At 43.0% G+C, this 17,934-nt stretch overlaps 2 protein-coding genes across 5 annotated transcripts in view; one reads left to right on the top strand and one right to left on the bottom strand.

Annotated features, from left to right (window-relative positions):
- Glmn (glomulin, FKBP associated protein) overlaps window positions 1–2,706 on the top strand; it is a 39,950-nt gene extending 37,244 nt beyond the window's left edge. For 3 of the 4 annotated variants that reach the window (XM_032916453.1, XM_032916451.1, XM_032916452.1), the window contains exon 17: window positions 612–1,597. In XM_032916453.1, coding sequence (XP_032772344.1) covers window positions 612–743 — 132 coding nt within the window. In that variant the 3' untranslated portion in view covers window positions 744–1,597. Of the gene's footprint in view, window positions 1–611; window positions 1,598–1,849; window positions 1,933–2,144 lie in introns of those variants that run through there. The other variant, XM_032916455.1, reaches the window with a different exon arrangement.
- Window positions 2,707–3,464: 758 nt separating this feature from the next.
- C11H1orf146 (chromosome 11 C1orf146 homolog) lies at window positions 3,465–16,106 on the bottom strand. The gene is made up of 6 exons (XM_032916457.1): window positions 15,950–16,106; window positions 12,772–12,883; window positions 8,552–8,645; window positions 6,104–6,272; window positions 5,663–5,741; window positions 3,465–3,605 (listed from the first exon to the last, which is right to left on the bottom strand). Exons 2-6 carry the CDS (start codon window positions 12,844–12,846, stop codon window positions 3,465–3,467), a joined length of 558 nt encoding a protein of 185 aa, XP_032772348.1. The 5' UTR covers window positions 12,847–12,883; window positions 15,950–16,106.
- Between the last annotated feature and the right edge of the window lie 1,828 nt (window positions 16,107–17,934).

Here is a 17,934-nt window from a genome sequence, read left to right as displayed (position 1 = left end):
TCCAGTGATGAGGCTATTGAAGTATTTAGCCTTGTGGAGATGATCTGTAGAAGACGAAAAACTATAGCACACCAGTTAATTCTGTCACAGATCTCAAAACCAAGGGGATATTTGAGTGGAGCAGTGATGAACAGTGTGCCCCGTGTGTGTGTGTGTGTGTGTGTGTGTGTGTGTGTGTGTGTGTGTGTGTATATGTGTGTGTGTATATGTGTATGTGTTTGTGTGTATATGTGTATGTGTGGTGTGGTGTGTGTGTGTGTACGTGTGTGTATTTGTGTGTGTGTGTACGTGTGTGTTTGTGTGTATGTGTATGTGTGTCTGTGTGTGTCTGTGTGTGTATATGTGTGTACGTGTGTGTGTGTGTGTGTGTGTGTGTATGTGTGTTTGTGTGTGTATGTGTGTCTGTGTGTTTGTGTGTGTGTACGTGTGTGTGTGTGTGTGTGTATGTGTGTGTGTGTGGGCCGCTGACTGACGTCACAACTCAATGCATAGCAGCAGCATGGTGGCACAGTAGTCAGTGTTTCTCATAGTTGGTGGATGTTTATTAACAAGAAGCCATCTTGTATCTGCTGAACCAAGTAACTAATTTGTTCATTAAATCTTTTGAACAGACTGGATTATGGACAGAGCTTGGAAAGATTGAAAATAACTTTCTACAGCCACTTCATGTAGGACTTAATATGTCAAAGGCACATTATGAAGCAGAGATTAAAAACAGCCAACAAAATAGCCAAGGTTGGTGATTACATAATTACGTAAAATGTGTACTTTTGTTTGCCATGAGGTCTAACCACTCAGATTCTGGGATGACCATATTTTTCATATTTATTTTGTGTGTGTGTCCGAGTGTATTTATGTGCACTGTATGTGTGCATGAGCCTGTGGGTCAGAAGAGGTGCTTGATCACTTGCAACAGGAGGTACAGGACTTTTGAGCCTCCCTGCGGGTGCTGGGAAACACGCCAGGTTCTCTGTTAGAGCAGTGAGTGCTCTTAGCCACTGAGGCATTGTTCTAGCCCCAAACTATCACATTTTAGTACATGTTCACTTTATACAAAAACGAGGGGCTGTAAAAGCAATATCTGTGTAATTAAAATGATTCTTAGCCAATACTGAAATCAGGTTAATGAAGACTTAAACCAAATTGAAACACTTTGTGTTTTAAAGGCTTAAGTTCTGAATGTGAATGGGTATATTACAAACATTTCTCCTCAGGTCCCATTGAACTCTTTTTATATCAATGGTCCACCCCTCATTGTCCCATAGTAAATTTGCACAAATTGTAAAAAATAAATTAGATTCAGAATTACTTCTTTAAAGTTAGCAGTTCTGCTAGAGCAATCCTTGTATAGACAATAATCGAATATAGTAAACCAAAAAAGTTTTACGTATCCTATACATGCCAAAATAAGACAATTTCTCTAAAGATTCAGTTCACATATTTCGTAAGTCTAGTGCTTAATTTTATTTATTTATAACAAGGCGTTACCTCATTGATAACCAAAGTAGCTTATCAATGTACTGTTACCATCTGAGCGATGGCGAGATGGCTCAGTGCTGTGCTTGCCATCAGTCATGCCCAAATCTGAATTCAATCCCTGGGACCCAAGTGGTGGAAGAAGAGAGCCAACCCCCCCAGGCTGTCCTGGCCCTGCACATGCACACGCTACACCACACACACACACAAAGAAATAGGTCTATTGGGGCTGGGGACCAGCTCAGCTGTAAAGCATTGGCCTTGAGTGTTCAGGACCCCTCGGTTTGATACCAGTACCTCACACGCACGCACAGTGCTGAGACCCTCAACCTGTTACAGGGGCTAAGTGTGGAATGCCCTTTCTTCCCTGCAGCAGCCTCGATGTGTAAAAGTGTTTGTTCTGTGACTGTAGGCGGAGAAGAAATCCCCACTATGCCTCCTGAGATGCAGCTTAAGGTAACCCCAGCCTGAAGTCTCTGGTGTGCTGCTTCAGAGGCAGCATGGATAACGCTGATGCCCTCGGGGTGTGGGGACATGGGCCTGGAACCCCAGCAGTGGGGAGCCTGATGCAGCATTGGGAGCTGGAGGCCAGCCTGGGTGGTTGAACAAGGCCGTCCCTCAAAAGAGCGGTGTGCTAACAACAGTGACGCTCTGGCTTGGCTTTTCAGGTCTTACATTCCGCCCTCTTCACATTCGACTTGATTGAAAGTGTCCTGGCTCGAGTCGAAGAACTCATTGAAATCAAATCAAAGTCTACCTCTGAGGAAAACGCTGGGATGAAGTAAAAGCTCTACTTCATGAATAAAAACCAATAAAATGCCATTTTTCATTATACTTTATACTGCCATAAAATAGTTGCAGAAATTTTACTACAAGAAAAATTGCATAATTCTTTTTAACAAGACAGCGTTGTTTTGGCCGTCAGCTTCTGATGCACATCAGCAGTAAACAGCCTTTGCTTTCAGAAGCCTGCAGAGATGGCGCGGTGGTGAAGAGCAGCACTTCCTGCTCTTGCAGAGGACCTGGGTCCAGTTCTCAGCACCCACATGGAGGGCACAGCTGTAACTGAGATGCAGAGGAGGTGACACCCTCTTCTGGCCTCCATGACACCAGGTACCCATGTGGGACAGAAAGGCAGAGAGTTCGAGGTCAACCTGATCTACAAGGTGAGATTAAGGACAGCCAGGCTTGCTACACATTACAAAATAAAACAAAACAAAACAAAAAAAACCCCCACAAAAACAAAAAGAAAAAGTCCCATCTCAAAAAACAAAACAAAAGCTCATACACGTTTTTTTAAAGTACTAGAAGATTCAAATACTTTATTCATCCACATACTTGTTAATTTATAAAAAGAAAAAACAGATCGGCTGTGTGCTTGTTGGGTGCTCTTTAACGCTCTAGAGTGCCTGCTGTCAGGCTGAACAGCGCAGCACTGTGGAAATATAACTACTTCAAAATGGTTGGTGGTTTGTAACTTTCCCCCTTTTCCTGACTTGGAAGCAGTTTTGGGGGACTCCCCAGTACCTTTATTAGGAGGGAGAGGCAGAAGGATCAGAGTTACAGATCAACTTCTACCACATGAAACCCGGTCTCAAGAAACAGTTACATATGAAAATGCCTGCAGAGATTAATCGTAGAAAACCCCAAATGTGCATGGCTTTTTCTTTAGTCCAACCAATAAATTCGGCACTTTCATTTCCTATTATATTTAGAATCATTAAGAAACTATGAGTTTTGTTTATGTGTCAGTTATCTTCTTTTTTCCCTGTAGTGTTTAAAAGGTCCTGTATATGCTAGGGTAGCACTGGTCATGCAGCTACACTCTTAAACATTAAAGGAAACACTCAACCATACTCCCCAAATAAAATAATATTTAACTGTATACATATTCTTTTAAATATAAACACCCTTAAGTCTACATTTGGACATTACAAGTTAATAAGTTAATTAGTTTGCTATTCCCCCAGAGGAGGAACACACGCTCACTACTGTGAATCTGGACTCACTGAGTCAGTACTCAGTTCTATCTTTTGAAGTGTTCTCCAAACAGGGCTCTGCTCTATGATGTAAGCTTTAGTTGTTATCATTCTGTAGCAGATGCTGTCTATGTGTGGTTTGGAGGTAGTCTGAAAAAGATGTAAACACATAGCATTATTTATAGAAAGAGTATTTTTGTAGGATTATATATTACAGAATTCATTCTGCTGGAGAGATGGCACGCACCTTTGATCCCAGCACTTAGGTGTCGGAGGCAGGTGAATGTCTATGAGTTTGACTGAAACCAGTATTGTCTACATGGAGAGTTTTAGGCCACCCAGAGCTACAGAATGAAATCCTGCCTCAAATGATAATTCAGCAAACATCTCTTGACATGGATGTGCCAAAACACTGTGTATGAATTAGAGTGATTGAGTACCTGAACTGTCTTTAAGCAGCTTTACTGAAATCCCTAAAATGCAGTATTAGAAATGCTTTAGGATTCCCAAGTGCAAAAACTAGGAAGGGAAGTTGGACATGTCCATGAACAGTTCCAAGGAGAAGCTACCTGAGAAGAAATTGAACTGGTGGGGAAGTTACCAGAAGTAAACTGGGAAGATGTCAGGCTTGGGAAAGAAATAAGTGGAAAGCAGGAATCTTGACAATCCTCAAGAGGGTAAACAACTTGAAGACATATTTAAAAACAAAACCCTTAATATCAATAAGGACGTCTTTAAAATATCACAAGGAGTTTACCTTAAAATACCTATACTGTACATAAGTCAGTAGGTAAATATATAATTTGAAATATATAATTTTCCCATTGGAGCTGACAAGCATTGAAGAGCTGTAGACCATCTAACACACCCCAATACTCGGCATGAGAAGCTCTCCTTTGAGTTCTTGGTCAGAGTTGTTCAAGGGACGCTCAAAACATTAGAAGCAATTGTATTGCTCTTGGTTGCCCTCAGGTGGAAGGTGAGTCCTTATTGCAGAAGACACTGCACTGCAGACACAGGGCCCAGAGCTGACCTGAAAGCTTTTCTGAAGATTACCTTTCTGACCCCAGAAGGGGTTGTGCACGCTTCCAAACGAGGGAAGCAACCTTATAACCCCAGAAGGGGCATGCATGCTTCCAAATGAGGGAAGCAATCAACAGTCCTACCCAGTATTATGTCTGAACTACAACAGTGACCAGCATGGCATGATAACCAACTGTAAGGGTGCAGTAGTGGCCTGCATATCTTAGGAGGGACCAACAGCTCTGAAATTGGACTTAAGACCTGCTCATGAAGAGGGAAGTCGGTTGGGAATTTAACTCAGTGGTAGAGCGCTTACCTAGCAAGCACCAGGCCTTGGGTTCGGTCCCCAGCTCCGAAAAAAAGAAAAAGAAAGAAAGAGGGAAGTCATACTGGCAACCTTGACAACTACCCCGGACTAGGGAAGTCATGGACCTTGGAGGAAAACCTACAACCACTACTAAACCAGCATAATACCTAACTACACTTCAAATGTTTGTCATATCCACAGTGAGTGTAGTTCTCACCCCTCATCAAGGAAACGTCTGCAGAAGAGAAAAGATCATTACAGAAAACCACAACCAATCAATGCAGGGTTATGGGTCCTAGTTCTGATACAACTACAACACAACTGCTACACCTAAAGGCTCAGGGAGCATTGCAAAGGGGGTCAAGGGTTTTAAGAGCCAGAACAATAGGGTCTTTGCTGTGAGGTTGTGTCTCTTAAAAGTGTCAGGAGCTACACACATGAAGTCTCATCAACATGGATGGCTAGGCATGACCCCAAAGGTCACCAGCAATAGGAATGATACCATGGAAGGGAAAGGCTAATGAGACTCCAGGCCTGACTAAGAACAGGTAGCCCAGGAATGCTGACATCAGGGGAAAGGTCTTCCCCAGGGAAAACTCCCAAGTTGGTAATCCAGTACAACGTGGTCAGCCTGAAAATCATATACAAATAACATTAAAGGGACTGAACAGATTATATTTATGTACTTAGGAACACATATGTAACAAAAATAAGGCCATAAATCTAAGAGTGTAGTATGTAGTGCATGGGGATTTAAGAAGCAAATGGAGGGTAGAAATGCTATATTATCTCAAAATTTTATTTAAAATCAGAACTGTAAAATCTCTGGCCAAAATGTATATATTTGTGTCTCAGTCTTTTCTTCCAGGTGACTTACCTTAGCTACAGTGCACATAAGATCAACAGCATTTACTGTGTTGTGTACTGGAAGTATTCGTAAATTACTGCCCAAGAATCTGGAAAGAAAGTGGTTAAGTGACTGACTGACTGGTATTTGCTGTCTGTCACAGGTAGCACAAGGAGGGGCCAGAGCTGTGTTCTACCTATGTTCGTTCAGTCACATCCTGCTTTGTGCCCTAGATCTGAGGTGGTGTTGTGTAACCAGGATTTAGTGCTCATTTTGGTTTGCTTTTGTAGAATAGGCCTGTCATCAACATCGACTCTGGTCACCCTGACTTCAGGAGTAGCTGTCTGCCCTGTTTGATTACATATGACAGCTTATAAAGTTTACCTTCTAGCAAAACTCAACTGCCTAAAAGCATTAAACACTGAAGTAAAGAAAACTGTAAGAAAAGCTGGCTGTGCTTTGCTTCCATACCTCTGATGAATCCTGAACATGAGATTCCTTTCTTCAGGTCCATGGAGTGGGGCAAATAGAACCAAAAAACTATTTTGGTGAATGTTAATAAACTTCTCGATTTTGGTTAGAAACACTTCCTCAGCTGATGTCATGCACGCCTTGGCATCCATCAACAGAAATGCAACTCCTAGGAAAAGTGAATATGATGTCGTTACGTGGCCGCGTAAGCTCAATGTGACCAGGGACCGCAAACTCATAAGGGGTAGAATTTATTACAATTCTTTTTTTTTTTTTTTTTCCGGAGCGGGGGACACTGAGCCCTACCACTGAGCTAAATCCCTAACCCCTTATTACAATTCTTATATAACAAATTGGTTTGGATATTTCTTTGACATGCTCTCAAAAACAGAATGACTCGTTCTAAATGTTTAAAGGAAAAACATTGGCCAGTAATTTTTTTTCTGCCAAGGAATTGGGCACATGAAATTGACACCTAATTTTTAACTAAAAGATTAGGTCTATTTTAAAAGTTAACCCTTCAGGTCAGGTGTGGTAGTTCACATCTATAATCTCAGCATATGAAAGGCTAAGACAGGAGAACTGTGGTGAGTCCAAGGCCATTCCAGGCTATCGAAACAACCATCCAGGACTATATAATAAAAACTTAAACTGAAAAAAAAATGTCATACTAAAACTTTGAAAATATTTCCTGGCTTATTAGAAAAGCTATTCCAAAGGATATGAGTAAAGAGCTAAAAGAAAATGCACAGGGACAGGTATCTAGGAGGAACAGGGACAGGTACGCAGGAGGCACTGGGGCAGATGTCCAGGAGGCACGGGGACAGGTGTCCAGGAGGGACAGATTCCAGGAGGGACAGGTGTCCAGGAGGCACAGGGACAGGTTCCAGGAGGCACAGGGACAGGTTCCAGGAGGCACTGTAACAGATGTCCAGGAGGCACAGGTGTCCAGGAGGCACTGTAACAGATGTCCAGGAGGCACAGGTGTCCAGGAGGCACTGTAACAGATGTCCAGGAGGCATGGGGACAGGAGTCCAGGAGGGACAGATTCCAGGAGGGACAGGTGTCCAGGAGGGACAGATTCCAGGAGGGACAGGTGTCCAGGAGGCCCAGGTGTCCAGGAGGCACAGGGACAGGTGTCCAGGAGGCAAAGGGACAGGTGTCCAGGAGGTACAGGTGTCCAGGAGGTACAGGGACAGGTGTCCAGGAGGTACAGGGACAGAGGTCCAGGAGGTACCATGCCCTCCCACAACCACTACCTTATACGCATGTGTTCAGCAACTCTAGATTCTATAATGACTCAGAGGTGAGAACCAGTGAGAGAAAGGAAGTTTAAAGCAAATCTTCAGTTATTTCTTACTGAAGAGACCTTCCTCCCTCGGGAGGAAACATGTAAATTAATGTATTGAAATAGGCAGGTACCTTGTGTCTGAAATGGGACCAAGTCATCTGGATGGTCTTAAGGGAGACTTGAGTTTAGTTATAGCTGTTCAGAAAATATAGGCAGGACACAACCTACAGAGAGCTGTGTGATTACATAGTGACTGAATGCATTTGTACATTTTATTGATGTCTCTGAATGTCATTGTCCCCCTCCTCAAGAACATGTAAAGAATACCTGTTTGTAAGCATACAGGTGATAACCAAAACATACAAGTCACCAAAAATACCCTTTTTCTCTGGAGTGTTTTCCATTTAAGCAGAAGGAATGCTTTGGGATCTGGATAATTTTCAGCATGTCTTTTTAGATGATTCAGAAAGCACCTGCCTTCCAACATCCCTGCTAGAATGGTAAACCTCCTAACAGAACTGCTTCTTTCTTTCTGATTCTGCGATGGCCTCACTGTGGCGCAGGCTCGCCTTGGACACCTGCACTGGGGTCGAAGGCTTGTCTATGACAGGGCACACACTGGTAAGTCTGCCTCCCTCCCTCACTCCTGTCACTCTGTACTTCCCAAGCACAGGTGGAGGCTGTCCCTCCACATCGCCAGCACCTTCTTAGCCTAATTTAACCCCTAACTTTGTCCATGTCTCACACACAATTTATAATTTCAGGAACATTTATTTGTCCCTATAAAGCTCTTCAATGTTTATTTCAGTGAATCATAATAATATATCATATATCTGCTTGGGTATGTAAATTCTGGCCAGAGTTACACCATTGGCCTCTGTTAGCAACTTACATTTATTGCTAGGCAGGTGGAGCTTTCTATGTTCACCTGGGTTCCATAGCAAGTACTTTTCTCCATCTTCTACCACTTAACCGAAGAGGCCACTCTACCCCACAGCTGCCGTGGGCACTGCTTCTGTGGCAGCGCAGAGTGCAGCCATTCACTCTTCCAAAAGATAACACGCTAAGAGATGACGTCACTGCTGAACTACAAAAACCAGCAAATGCATCCACAGAGTTTACAAACAGTGTAAAGGCAATTAACAAAGATACTGTACCAGAGAGAGAGAATACAATCGATCCACTTTCCAACGTGTCAGAATACCGAACCTTGTGGCTTCGACTTTCTAGGGCAGTTGCAATTTCATTACTCTTAAAAAAAAGAATTTTCAGAGACATGAACATAAGACATACTGGAAATGATTTTTATTACAGCTGGTAAATAATTAAAAGTGTTTAATGGTTTATCACTCTCCCACTTAAAGGTTGGTCACCACAGAAACAAACCTACTCTCTGGGGCAAGAGACTGTAAAGGAAGGAGTGAAACTATTCTGCTGAAGCTGAGTGTTCCTTGGGGTCGGAAAATGAGGAGCAGTGTCAGAGAACTGAAAACCGAGAGGACTAGGGACAGTTCTTTTTCGGAAATGACCCAGCAATATTCTGACCTGCATTAGTGTATAATTGTCAAAGAAGCTGGGAGCTGTTTCATAGATGGCTGAGAGGTCTGTATAGTAATGTAGAATACCGCATCGGTGACAACCAAATCCCCAATACATGTCTTTACATTTACTGTGGATGAGCCAGAAAGTAGATAAAGGCAGCATTACTACATTCTAATTTACATATCATTAAAAATAATTACCTTATTTACTGTTCTATCCAAACCACTAGATTTTATCAAAGGGCTAAAACCTAAGTGGTTGACATATTTCCTAACTAGATAGAACTGAAGCTTGTTAGTCTCCATCTTAAAAAAAAATTAACTAGGTCAGGGAGATAGCTCAGTGGGCAAGAGCACATCTTAGGTAAGCATTAGGAACTGAGTTCAAATTCCTAGATGTCATACGAGAAGTCAGGCATGGTCACACATGTCTGTAACCCCGGTACTGGGCTTGCTGGCTACCCACCTAACTCCAGATTCAGTGAGCAACTCTGTCTTAATAATGAAGAGAAAAGCAGGGCAGGACCCATGGCATTCCCCTCTGGCTTCCGAAAATTCGTGTACTTGCACCCACATACATGTACACAGACACACACACACACACACACACACACACACACACACACACACACACACACTCCTTACCTAAACTGAATTTATACTTTCCTTCAGAACAATGTAATTTAAGCAATCTAAAATATATGCTTCTTTTCCTACCCAAGGAGAGCATTTCATGTTACTGAACCCTGGTCCTGCAGTTCAACCATGCCCCTTTCTTGCGTGCCTTTTAAATTGTACACTGCTTCCAGCAGTGACACATTCAGTAATTTAGGCCAACTCTCTGTTAATAGAAATTGAAAAAACGAGAGTTTAAAAAAAATCTGTACAAATACATCAAAGAATTAGCAGGATAGTGAGAAACTGTAAGGGCAAGGTCTATACAAAAAACTCAAAGCTATGACCCCAACATGTAGGCCATTTCTTCCCCAAGGGCACCTGCCAATTCAAGAAGGGCAGGGAAAACCAGGCAGAGCTTTTGACAAAAGTGGAGCAGCTCTCATAGGAGTGTAGCAGCCTCGACCACCTCAGTCCTGGAAGCGGCGGTGTGCGGCAGAGCTGCCAGAGCCTGCAGCACCTGGGAGGAGCCTTTCTCAGCCCGGCTCCTCACAGCCCGGCTCCTCACAGCCCGGCTCCTCACAGCCCGGCTCCTCACAGCAGATCTGCTGTTACAGGAGAGACCTGAGAGCCTGCTATCCCCATTCTCATAGCCAGTGCCATTCTAGATGCACACACGACTAGTTATTGACACGCGGCTTGGTCTGCCAGACTCAGCAAATACAAATAAACAACGCCCAGTTAAACTTGCATTATAAATGTGAAATTTGTTTCCAGTGCTGGGAACCAAATCGGGAGCTTTGCACATGCCCCTACTATTGACCAGCCTTGTGATGTGATTTGAAAGTGTATGATATGTAATATTTAGAACTTATATTAAATGCATTATTCATCTAAAATTAGAACTTCTATTTTGCTTGGCAATCAGAGCATCAATTTAATTCTATTACAGAATTAAGGCCATATTCTTATAGACCTCAGATTATGTGTACAATTTTAAGATATAAATTACAACACACGCACGCACACTCACACACGCACGCACACTCACACACACGCACACTCACACTCACACCAGCCACACATACAGATAAGTTTGCATGAAAGAGAACCACCATAAATAGTCACAGTAGGTCTGCTTCTATGTTCAAGGAGATTAAAGATCTTGAAAATTTTAGTAAAGAACTAAAATATATGAATGGAGGCACCAGATATACAATAGGCAGCAAGGCTGCCTAAAATGTTAATCATATCTTTAAAATAAAAAAAAAAGAGTATATTGAGCAGGAAAAGACAAACAAAACAAAGGCAGAGGTGAGAGGAGCAGAGGCTTCAGGGGAGCAGAGAGAAGCTCCATGAGCAGGCGCTGGTCTGCTGAGGGGCAGGCAGACCAAGACGGCGACTCCACAGCAAGGTTTGGGAATGACTGGCTCCGACCCTGAGGATCCATGGCACCATGCTGGTGACTTATGATCATCAAATAAGAAACAGACAAAGAGAAAGTGCGAAGGAAATAGGGCATTTGAGGGTTTCCTAGAAACAATCAGAACTTAAGACTTCATTTTCCAAACTGCTTTATATCTGCGAAATAGGGAAAGATGCTACTTGTTCAGGAAAGACTGGAGCTGGAGATGCAGATTAGCAGTCGAGCACTTGCCCGGCAGAGAGCCTCGGTTCAGCCTCAGCAGCACCTAAACAAAGCAGCTCGGGCTGGAGAACACTGTTGTGCCTCCTTTGGTGTTGGATATGCATTGGAGTCCGCCACGCGCTCTGAAGGGCAGCGTAGCTTATTAAAAACTTGCTTTGTCTTGTTTATACATCACAGATGAAAAGGTATAATAACCTTCCTGAATATATAATATCTAGTAATAGTCTTTAAAACTAGAATCCAGAAAATCTTGCATGAAAGAAAATACAGATTTAAATGGAAAACAGCACTTAAACTTAATAGCACATTAAATAGAAAACTGCACTTAACTGATCAAAGGTTTATTAAACAATAAAAAAGAATTCCAATATGAAAATCTTCCCCATGGAAATGGCAAATTTCAGAGTTCAACTTAACAAATTTAACCTCTACAGTATGGGTAAATATTTGCAAACACATAACTTATAACAATATACTCCCAACACAGTATAGAGAAATCATTCCTTTTCTACATTCCTTAGGAGGTTAGGAGCACAAATGACTGAATCTGACACACCCCACCCCCAAGTTTGGGGCTTAAATCTAGGGTTCTGCAATCACTGGCAAGTGCCCTACAACTAGGAGACTTTCCCCGCCCAGGCAATCTCTATAAGCCTTAATTTCCAAGCTATGTATGCACATAAGGACTCTAGGACAAGGGGAGACTGCAGAGGTAAACCAGTTGACTGTGCAAAGAAAGAAAACAGAACCATAGACCAATCTTCAGTAAATACTGACTCAAATGTAAAATGTCAGCAAATGAAATTACAAGAGAATAGCAAGGAAAGTTTTCAGTTACAACTCATAACAGAGAACCACAAAGATTTGTTTCTCGGGATCTTTTTTGTCAAATAACACCAAAAAATGCATTTAAACACTGACCACCTCTGGATGTGTTGAGTTATGAGATCATGGGGGCTCTGATCTAATGGACATTTAGTTTACTGAAGGATTCGGAACCAGAATACACCAACAAGACAGGGAAGGCAGCACGGGTCTATATCCCCAGCTCTTGGGACGTCGGGGACAGGAGCACCAGAAGACCCGGTACTCAAGGCCATCCTCAGCTATACCCAAGTTTGAGGCTAGGTTCAACTACATGAGACCCCGTCTCAGAAAAATAAGTAAAATAGGTACAAATAAAAGCCAGCTATTTTTTTTAAAGAAGCCATAAGGGAAATATAAAGACCATGGGCCAGGTGCAGTAGCACACACTTGTAATCACTGTGCTTGGGGTCGTTAGGCAGGTTAGACATCCTCTAGGTCTTCAGTTCTGTGGCGAGTTTGAAGCCTGGGCTAATGAGATCCCACCTAAGGAATGGCACTAGAACATTTCCAACTTTCAAAGATTTAGGCAATTGGGGTTTTGAAACTGAAGGCAAAACCTTTATAACCACCTTAGAAATACACTTAGCATATTCCCCTCTGGTTCACACAACGGGGGATTCTTTAAGCCAAGGAGCTTTCAAAATGCTGCCTAATATGCGGTGTTTAAGGTTTGTAAATGAAGACTGGTGGGCTAAATGCTCCTTACCTTAAGAGATGAGCTGATAATAATGGTGGTTGTCCATTTTGCTCTTTCTTTCCCACCACGCCCATCCATTGACATGCCGCTGGATAAGCCCAGCTTCTAAGGATGCTGCAATCTGAGGGAATGAGGACCGGAGGAAACAGAGATCTGATGAGTGAGTGAAGAAAAACAGGTGGTGAAAAGTCTTCGGCAACCTTTGTTGGCCTCAAACTCGGTCCTCTTCCTTCCCACTCCCAAGAGCTAAGGCCACAGGCGTGAGCCACCAGGCCTGGCTGGTGAGCTTTCTCTCAGCATTTAGAAGGAATTGTCTGGAGAACACTAACCTAAAGAGAAGAGGGCATGTCAACAACTGTGAGAGTCCTAAAGTTTTGTCTGTTTGTAAGCCACAGAGTTACCCTACCAGTGTCGGCATACAAATAGAGGACGCAAACTCAGACAAAAGGATGTTCTGACCCATGGTAATAGCACCAGAGCAGCCTCAGCGATAGCATTTTCTGGTACCAGTTCTTAAGCCCATACCCATAGAGCCAGGGAGCAAAGACCAGGAGACATACGAGCTCCTATGTCGGTTGTAACGTAGGAAGGGAATCGGTGTAAAGGAATCTTTAGCCTTTTACAACAATTCTGAATGCTACTCTGTAGGCAATTCCCATCACCTACGAAACATGCACATTTGGCAACCAAACATCTAGCAAACCAAATTTTTACAGAATTCTCCAATTCAAGGAACTAGGTTCCTTGGAGACATGGCTGATCGCATGAGTTAGGCGGGAAATATGTAGGAAGAGGCCGAATTCTGTATCACCCAGAAGTAAGGACATGTTCAAAACAAATGCAAAAAAACAAACCACATTGATGAGCATAAGGACAGAGGAGGCCAACGAAACAGCCAATGGTGAGCAGAACAGTTCCAACAAACAAATGAAAACCAGAATTGTATTATAGATGAAAGTATAAAATAACCACGCAGGAGTTCACGTTAGTGCAAATTTTAAGCTAACTAATGTGTGGGAACTGTGGCTGCAGAGATGGCTTCGTGTGCAAGAGCTCTTGCACATAAAAGCCTACCTGGATTTGAATCCCCGGAACCCGTGTACAAAGCCAGGCAAGGCCACGGCTGCAGCCTAGCATTGGAAGGCAGAGGCAGAGCGATCCTGAGAGCTCATTAGCCACCTAGCCTAGCTGGAAAGATAAGCTTCCCAGTCACTTATCTCAAGGCAATAAACGGAGAACAGAGCAACGAGGAAGACACCTCATGTCCCACTCTGGTCTCTATGTAACACCCCTACCCCCACCCCAACAGGCACACAGACTCCAAATAATTGATGACCCAACGTTAAGATCCTTCAGGTGATGCTGCACATGGTGACTTTCTTCTGAAGAGTACAGCATGGAGTGGAATGGGTAGCAGCTTTGTACCAGAGAATCCTGCCACTGCCACCTCATTCACTGGTGTGGTCTATACTGACAATCACAGATTGTGTTACTAGCATCTATCTTTGGTATGACATAGCCTTCCTCTCAGTAAATCATCTGGTCATGAGAAAAACCACAAGTTTCAATAGAAAGTCATCTTACAAATGATCTGAGTAGTAAGTACTCCATAAAGAAACCAAGGCCATTAAAGGAAATCTGAAAAAAGATTACAGTCTAATTATCCATGGAAATATTTTGATTAAACTCAATGTGTTATCTAGGTTGTGATCCTGGAACAGATTAAAAAAAAGATGTTAAGTAAAAATTAAAAACATTTGAACAAACTTGGGCTTTAGTTAATAATAATATAACAAGACCAGTTTATTAAATATAGTAGAACCATGTTAATAATAGGGAAGTTGGGCAAAGATGTTATCATTAATAACAACAGGAGCTAGGGGAAGGGTACTGGCTATACTGGCTATAGAGGTGTTTTAGTTACTTTTCTATTGCCAAGACAAGGCATGCCCAAGGCAACTTCAAGCATTTAATTTGGGGGCTCATGGTTCCAAAGGGTTAGAGACCATCACAATCACGGTGGAGAACACAGCAGTAGGCAGACAGGCATGGTGCTGAAGCAGTAGCTGAGAGCAAACATCTCATCCACAGGCATGAGAGAGAGAGAGAGAGAGAGAGAGAGAGAGAGAGAGAGAGAGAGAGAGAGAGAGAGAGAGAAACGAACTAACCTCAAAGCTCACTCCCAGTGATCCCTCCTCCAACAAGATCACACTTCCTAATCCTTCTCAAGCAGTTCTACCAACTGGGGACAAATTTTCAAATATATGACCTCATAGAGGCCACTCTCAGTCAAACCACCACATTGGACATACTGTGCATTATTGTCTCGAATTTTGTATAAATCTGAGTGCTCCAAAGATGGCTTACTCAGGACCATAAAGATAGCTCAACAGTTGAAAGTATGCATTAGTCTTGTAGAGGACCCAAATCTGAGTCCCTGAATCTAGAACAGAGACTAGAAACCACACACGACCCCAGCTCCAAGAGCATTTGATGTCTCTGCTCTTCTTGGGCACCAGTGGTCACAGAGGCCGGAAGAGCACGTGACACCTCCTGGAACTAGAGTTACAAACAGTTGTAAGCTGCCATGGTAAGTGCTAGGGATTGAACCCAAGTCCTCTGGAAACACAGCCGTATCTCCAGCCCCCCAAATAATAAGTCTTTAAGATAATACATTTAAAAGTTCCATTACAAAAATACTTTCCCTTAAAAGCTTATTAAAAACCAGGTCTACTCCAAGACACTAACCCTTTAACGAAAGGAAACTTATTCAGAGTTTGCCTCACTCTGTTGAACACTTAGCATATTTTCTCAACAAGACTGTTTAAAGGTGTATTTCACTGTACCAACTAAATCACAAACTTTTTAATGTCAACTAGATTTACATTCTGCACATTACCTAATAGAGAAATAGTTCAAAGCTAAATTTAGAAAGCAACCAAAGCAAACGAGACTCGCTCTGGCTGATGGGCAGTCAGTGTCTCCCAAGGCAGTTTCACTCTACTTACGAACAGCTCTAATAATTAGCAAGTTCTTCCTGCTGAGGTGAGACCTGCTGCTCCATAACTTCCTCATTTATCGCACGAACGAGGGAACAACAAACCAACTCTGACAGCAAAGACATTTTCTGGTGTACCTACTGCAGCCCCGACACATGGTGAATACAGTAAATCGTAATGGCAGTTACCTGATGATGCGCCCGCAAACTAATACCCGAGCACAGACTGGTGTACGTATATCGGTAAGACATACGTTTGTTTAATCTTCACGCCCTTATACTTAGGCTTGAAAACCAACTGTATAAGAAGTGATTATGAGCAGTTACATGTGGGAAAAGAATTGGGGTCGCTTTTTCCCAAAGGTGTACCGTCGAGGATTAGAAATCAGGAAACTAGGGCTAGGAAAGCCACGTAACCTCAGCATCTCCATGGGAAAAAGTAGGCTAGCAGTCAAGAACTCATTCACTCTGGAGAAACTTAACTAACTCTGGCCAAATCACCTGGCCTCGAGTTGGTGGCCTTCCTCTTCTGAAGATGAATGACCGTAGACCTAAAGGGCGAGAGGGTGGATGACTCGGCCGTTAAGAGTAGGACGGGGCTTCAATTCCCAGTACCACAGTCTCCTTGGACACTGAACATGCACGTGTACATGGATATAAATGAAGGCAGAAGACCCACAAACAAAATTAAAAAGCCAAGAAAACTCAGATTAGGGGTTGGGGATTTTGCCCAGGGGGAGAGCCCCTCCCCAGCAAACCCAAAGCCCTGGGTTCGGCCCCCCGCCCCCGAAAAAAAAAAAAAAAAAAATAGAAAAAAAAAAAAAAAGAAAGAAAACTCAGATTATTGAGATGTCCTCAAGTCCTGGGCTTTTGCTGTTCCTGTTTCTTTCCAACACTGAGAATGTCCCTACGTTTAACTATATTTAGTGTTGCACAGTGATTTCCGGAAAATCACCTTCCCTGCTCGTGTGACCCACGTGGTCTTCATGGTGTGTCCCATCCCTGATTCTTTAAATAAAGGACGGTGGATAAGATAGTTAACGCATAAATTCACAGGGCTCACCACAGGCCTGAGAAGCAAGAGGCTCTACAAGCCAACACTGAGGAACTTCCCCGCCAGGGCCCCTCAGGGGCAGGAAGGCTCCTTCCTCAGGCCGCCAGGCTCTGAGGTAAAGATGGAGTCTCAAGTCAGAGGAAACACCACCTCGGCAAGAAACAAACTGGGGAGACAGGTCTGTGGCGCCACCCGCAGGCTGCAAACACACCTACCGGCCAGGTCCCGCTGCACTACGCTGCTCCCTGTGGACTGAGCTTCCTGAGCGACGCCTTCGCCGCGGTGCATGCTGGGTCTTGGCTTTTGCGCAGCCGCAGACCCAGCTCGGACCAAAAGCAGCTGTCAGCTGTGAAGGTTGGTGCCGGAGGTTCATTGGCTAAGGAAAGGAAAGCAGGACGTGACTTCAGTCTTGCCTTCAGTCGCAGCAGAGGCAGGCAGAGCTCCGTGAATTTGTAGCCTTTGATTAGCAACAATAACAACAACAAAATCCAAGTGACCTGCTGTTTATCCAAACTGTGAATGACTTAGATTCTCTATAATGGCTCTCTATGTAAAATATATACCCAAAAGAAGCTTAACACATTGTTCAATCGCTGGTGTTCAGAGTAATAAGAATTTTAAAAGGGAGCGGGGAGTAAAGTTTAGATTAGATTAATATTCTAGGGGCTGGATAGCTCGGTGGTTAAGAGCTTGTATTGCTCTCCTAGGGGACCTGACTTCAATTCCCAGTGCCTGTGTCTGGCAGCTGAGCCACCTGTAACTACATCTCCAGGGATCCAAGACCTCTAACCCAAATGGGTACCCGCAAACACAGCACAAACTCAGACGCGCGCACACACACACACACACACACACTTATAAAATAATATTCTAATTGCAGAATAGTCTATGAATGTGTCTTACTTCATCAAATATATTCCTGAGCAAAAGGGCTCTAGGAAAAATCTTCTGATGTACACTTAAAGATTATTATTATTATTATTATTATTATTATTATTATTATTTTAAAAAAGGTAACCATTTCAGAAGTTTAGCATTTCATGTAACTAATATTAAAATTAACTACAGTCTTTTGTGCTCCTGTTGAACAATGTGTTAAAAGAGGACAGAATGGATGTGA

The sequence above is a fragment of the Rattus rattus genome, chromosome 11 (assembly GCF_011064425.1).
Source record: "Rattus rattus isolate New Zealand chromosome 11, Rrattus_CSIRO_v1, whole genome shotgun sequence".
Taxonomy (NCBI): domain Eukaryota; kingdom Metazoa; phylum Chordata; class Mammalia; order Rodentia; family Muridae; genus Rattus; species Rattus rattus.
This window is presented reverse-complemented; position numbering and strand designations above follow the sequence as displayed.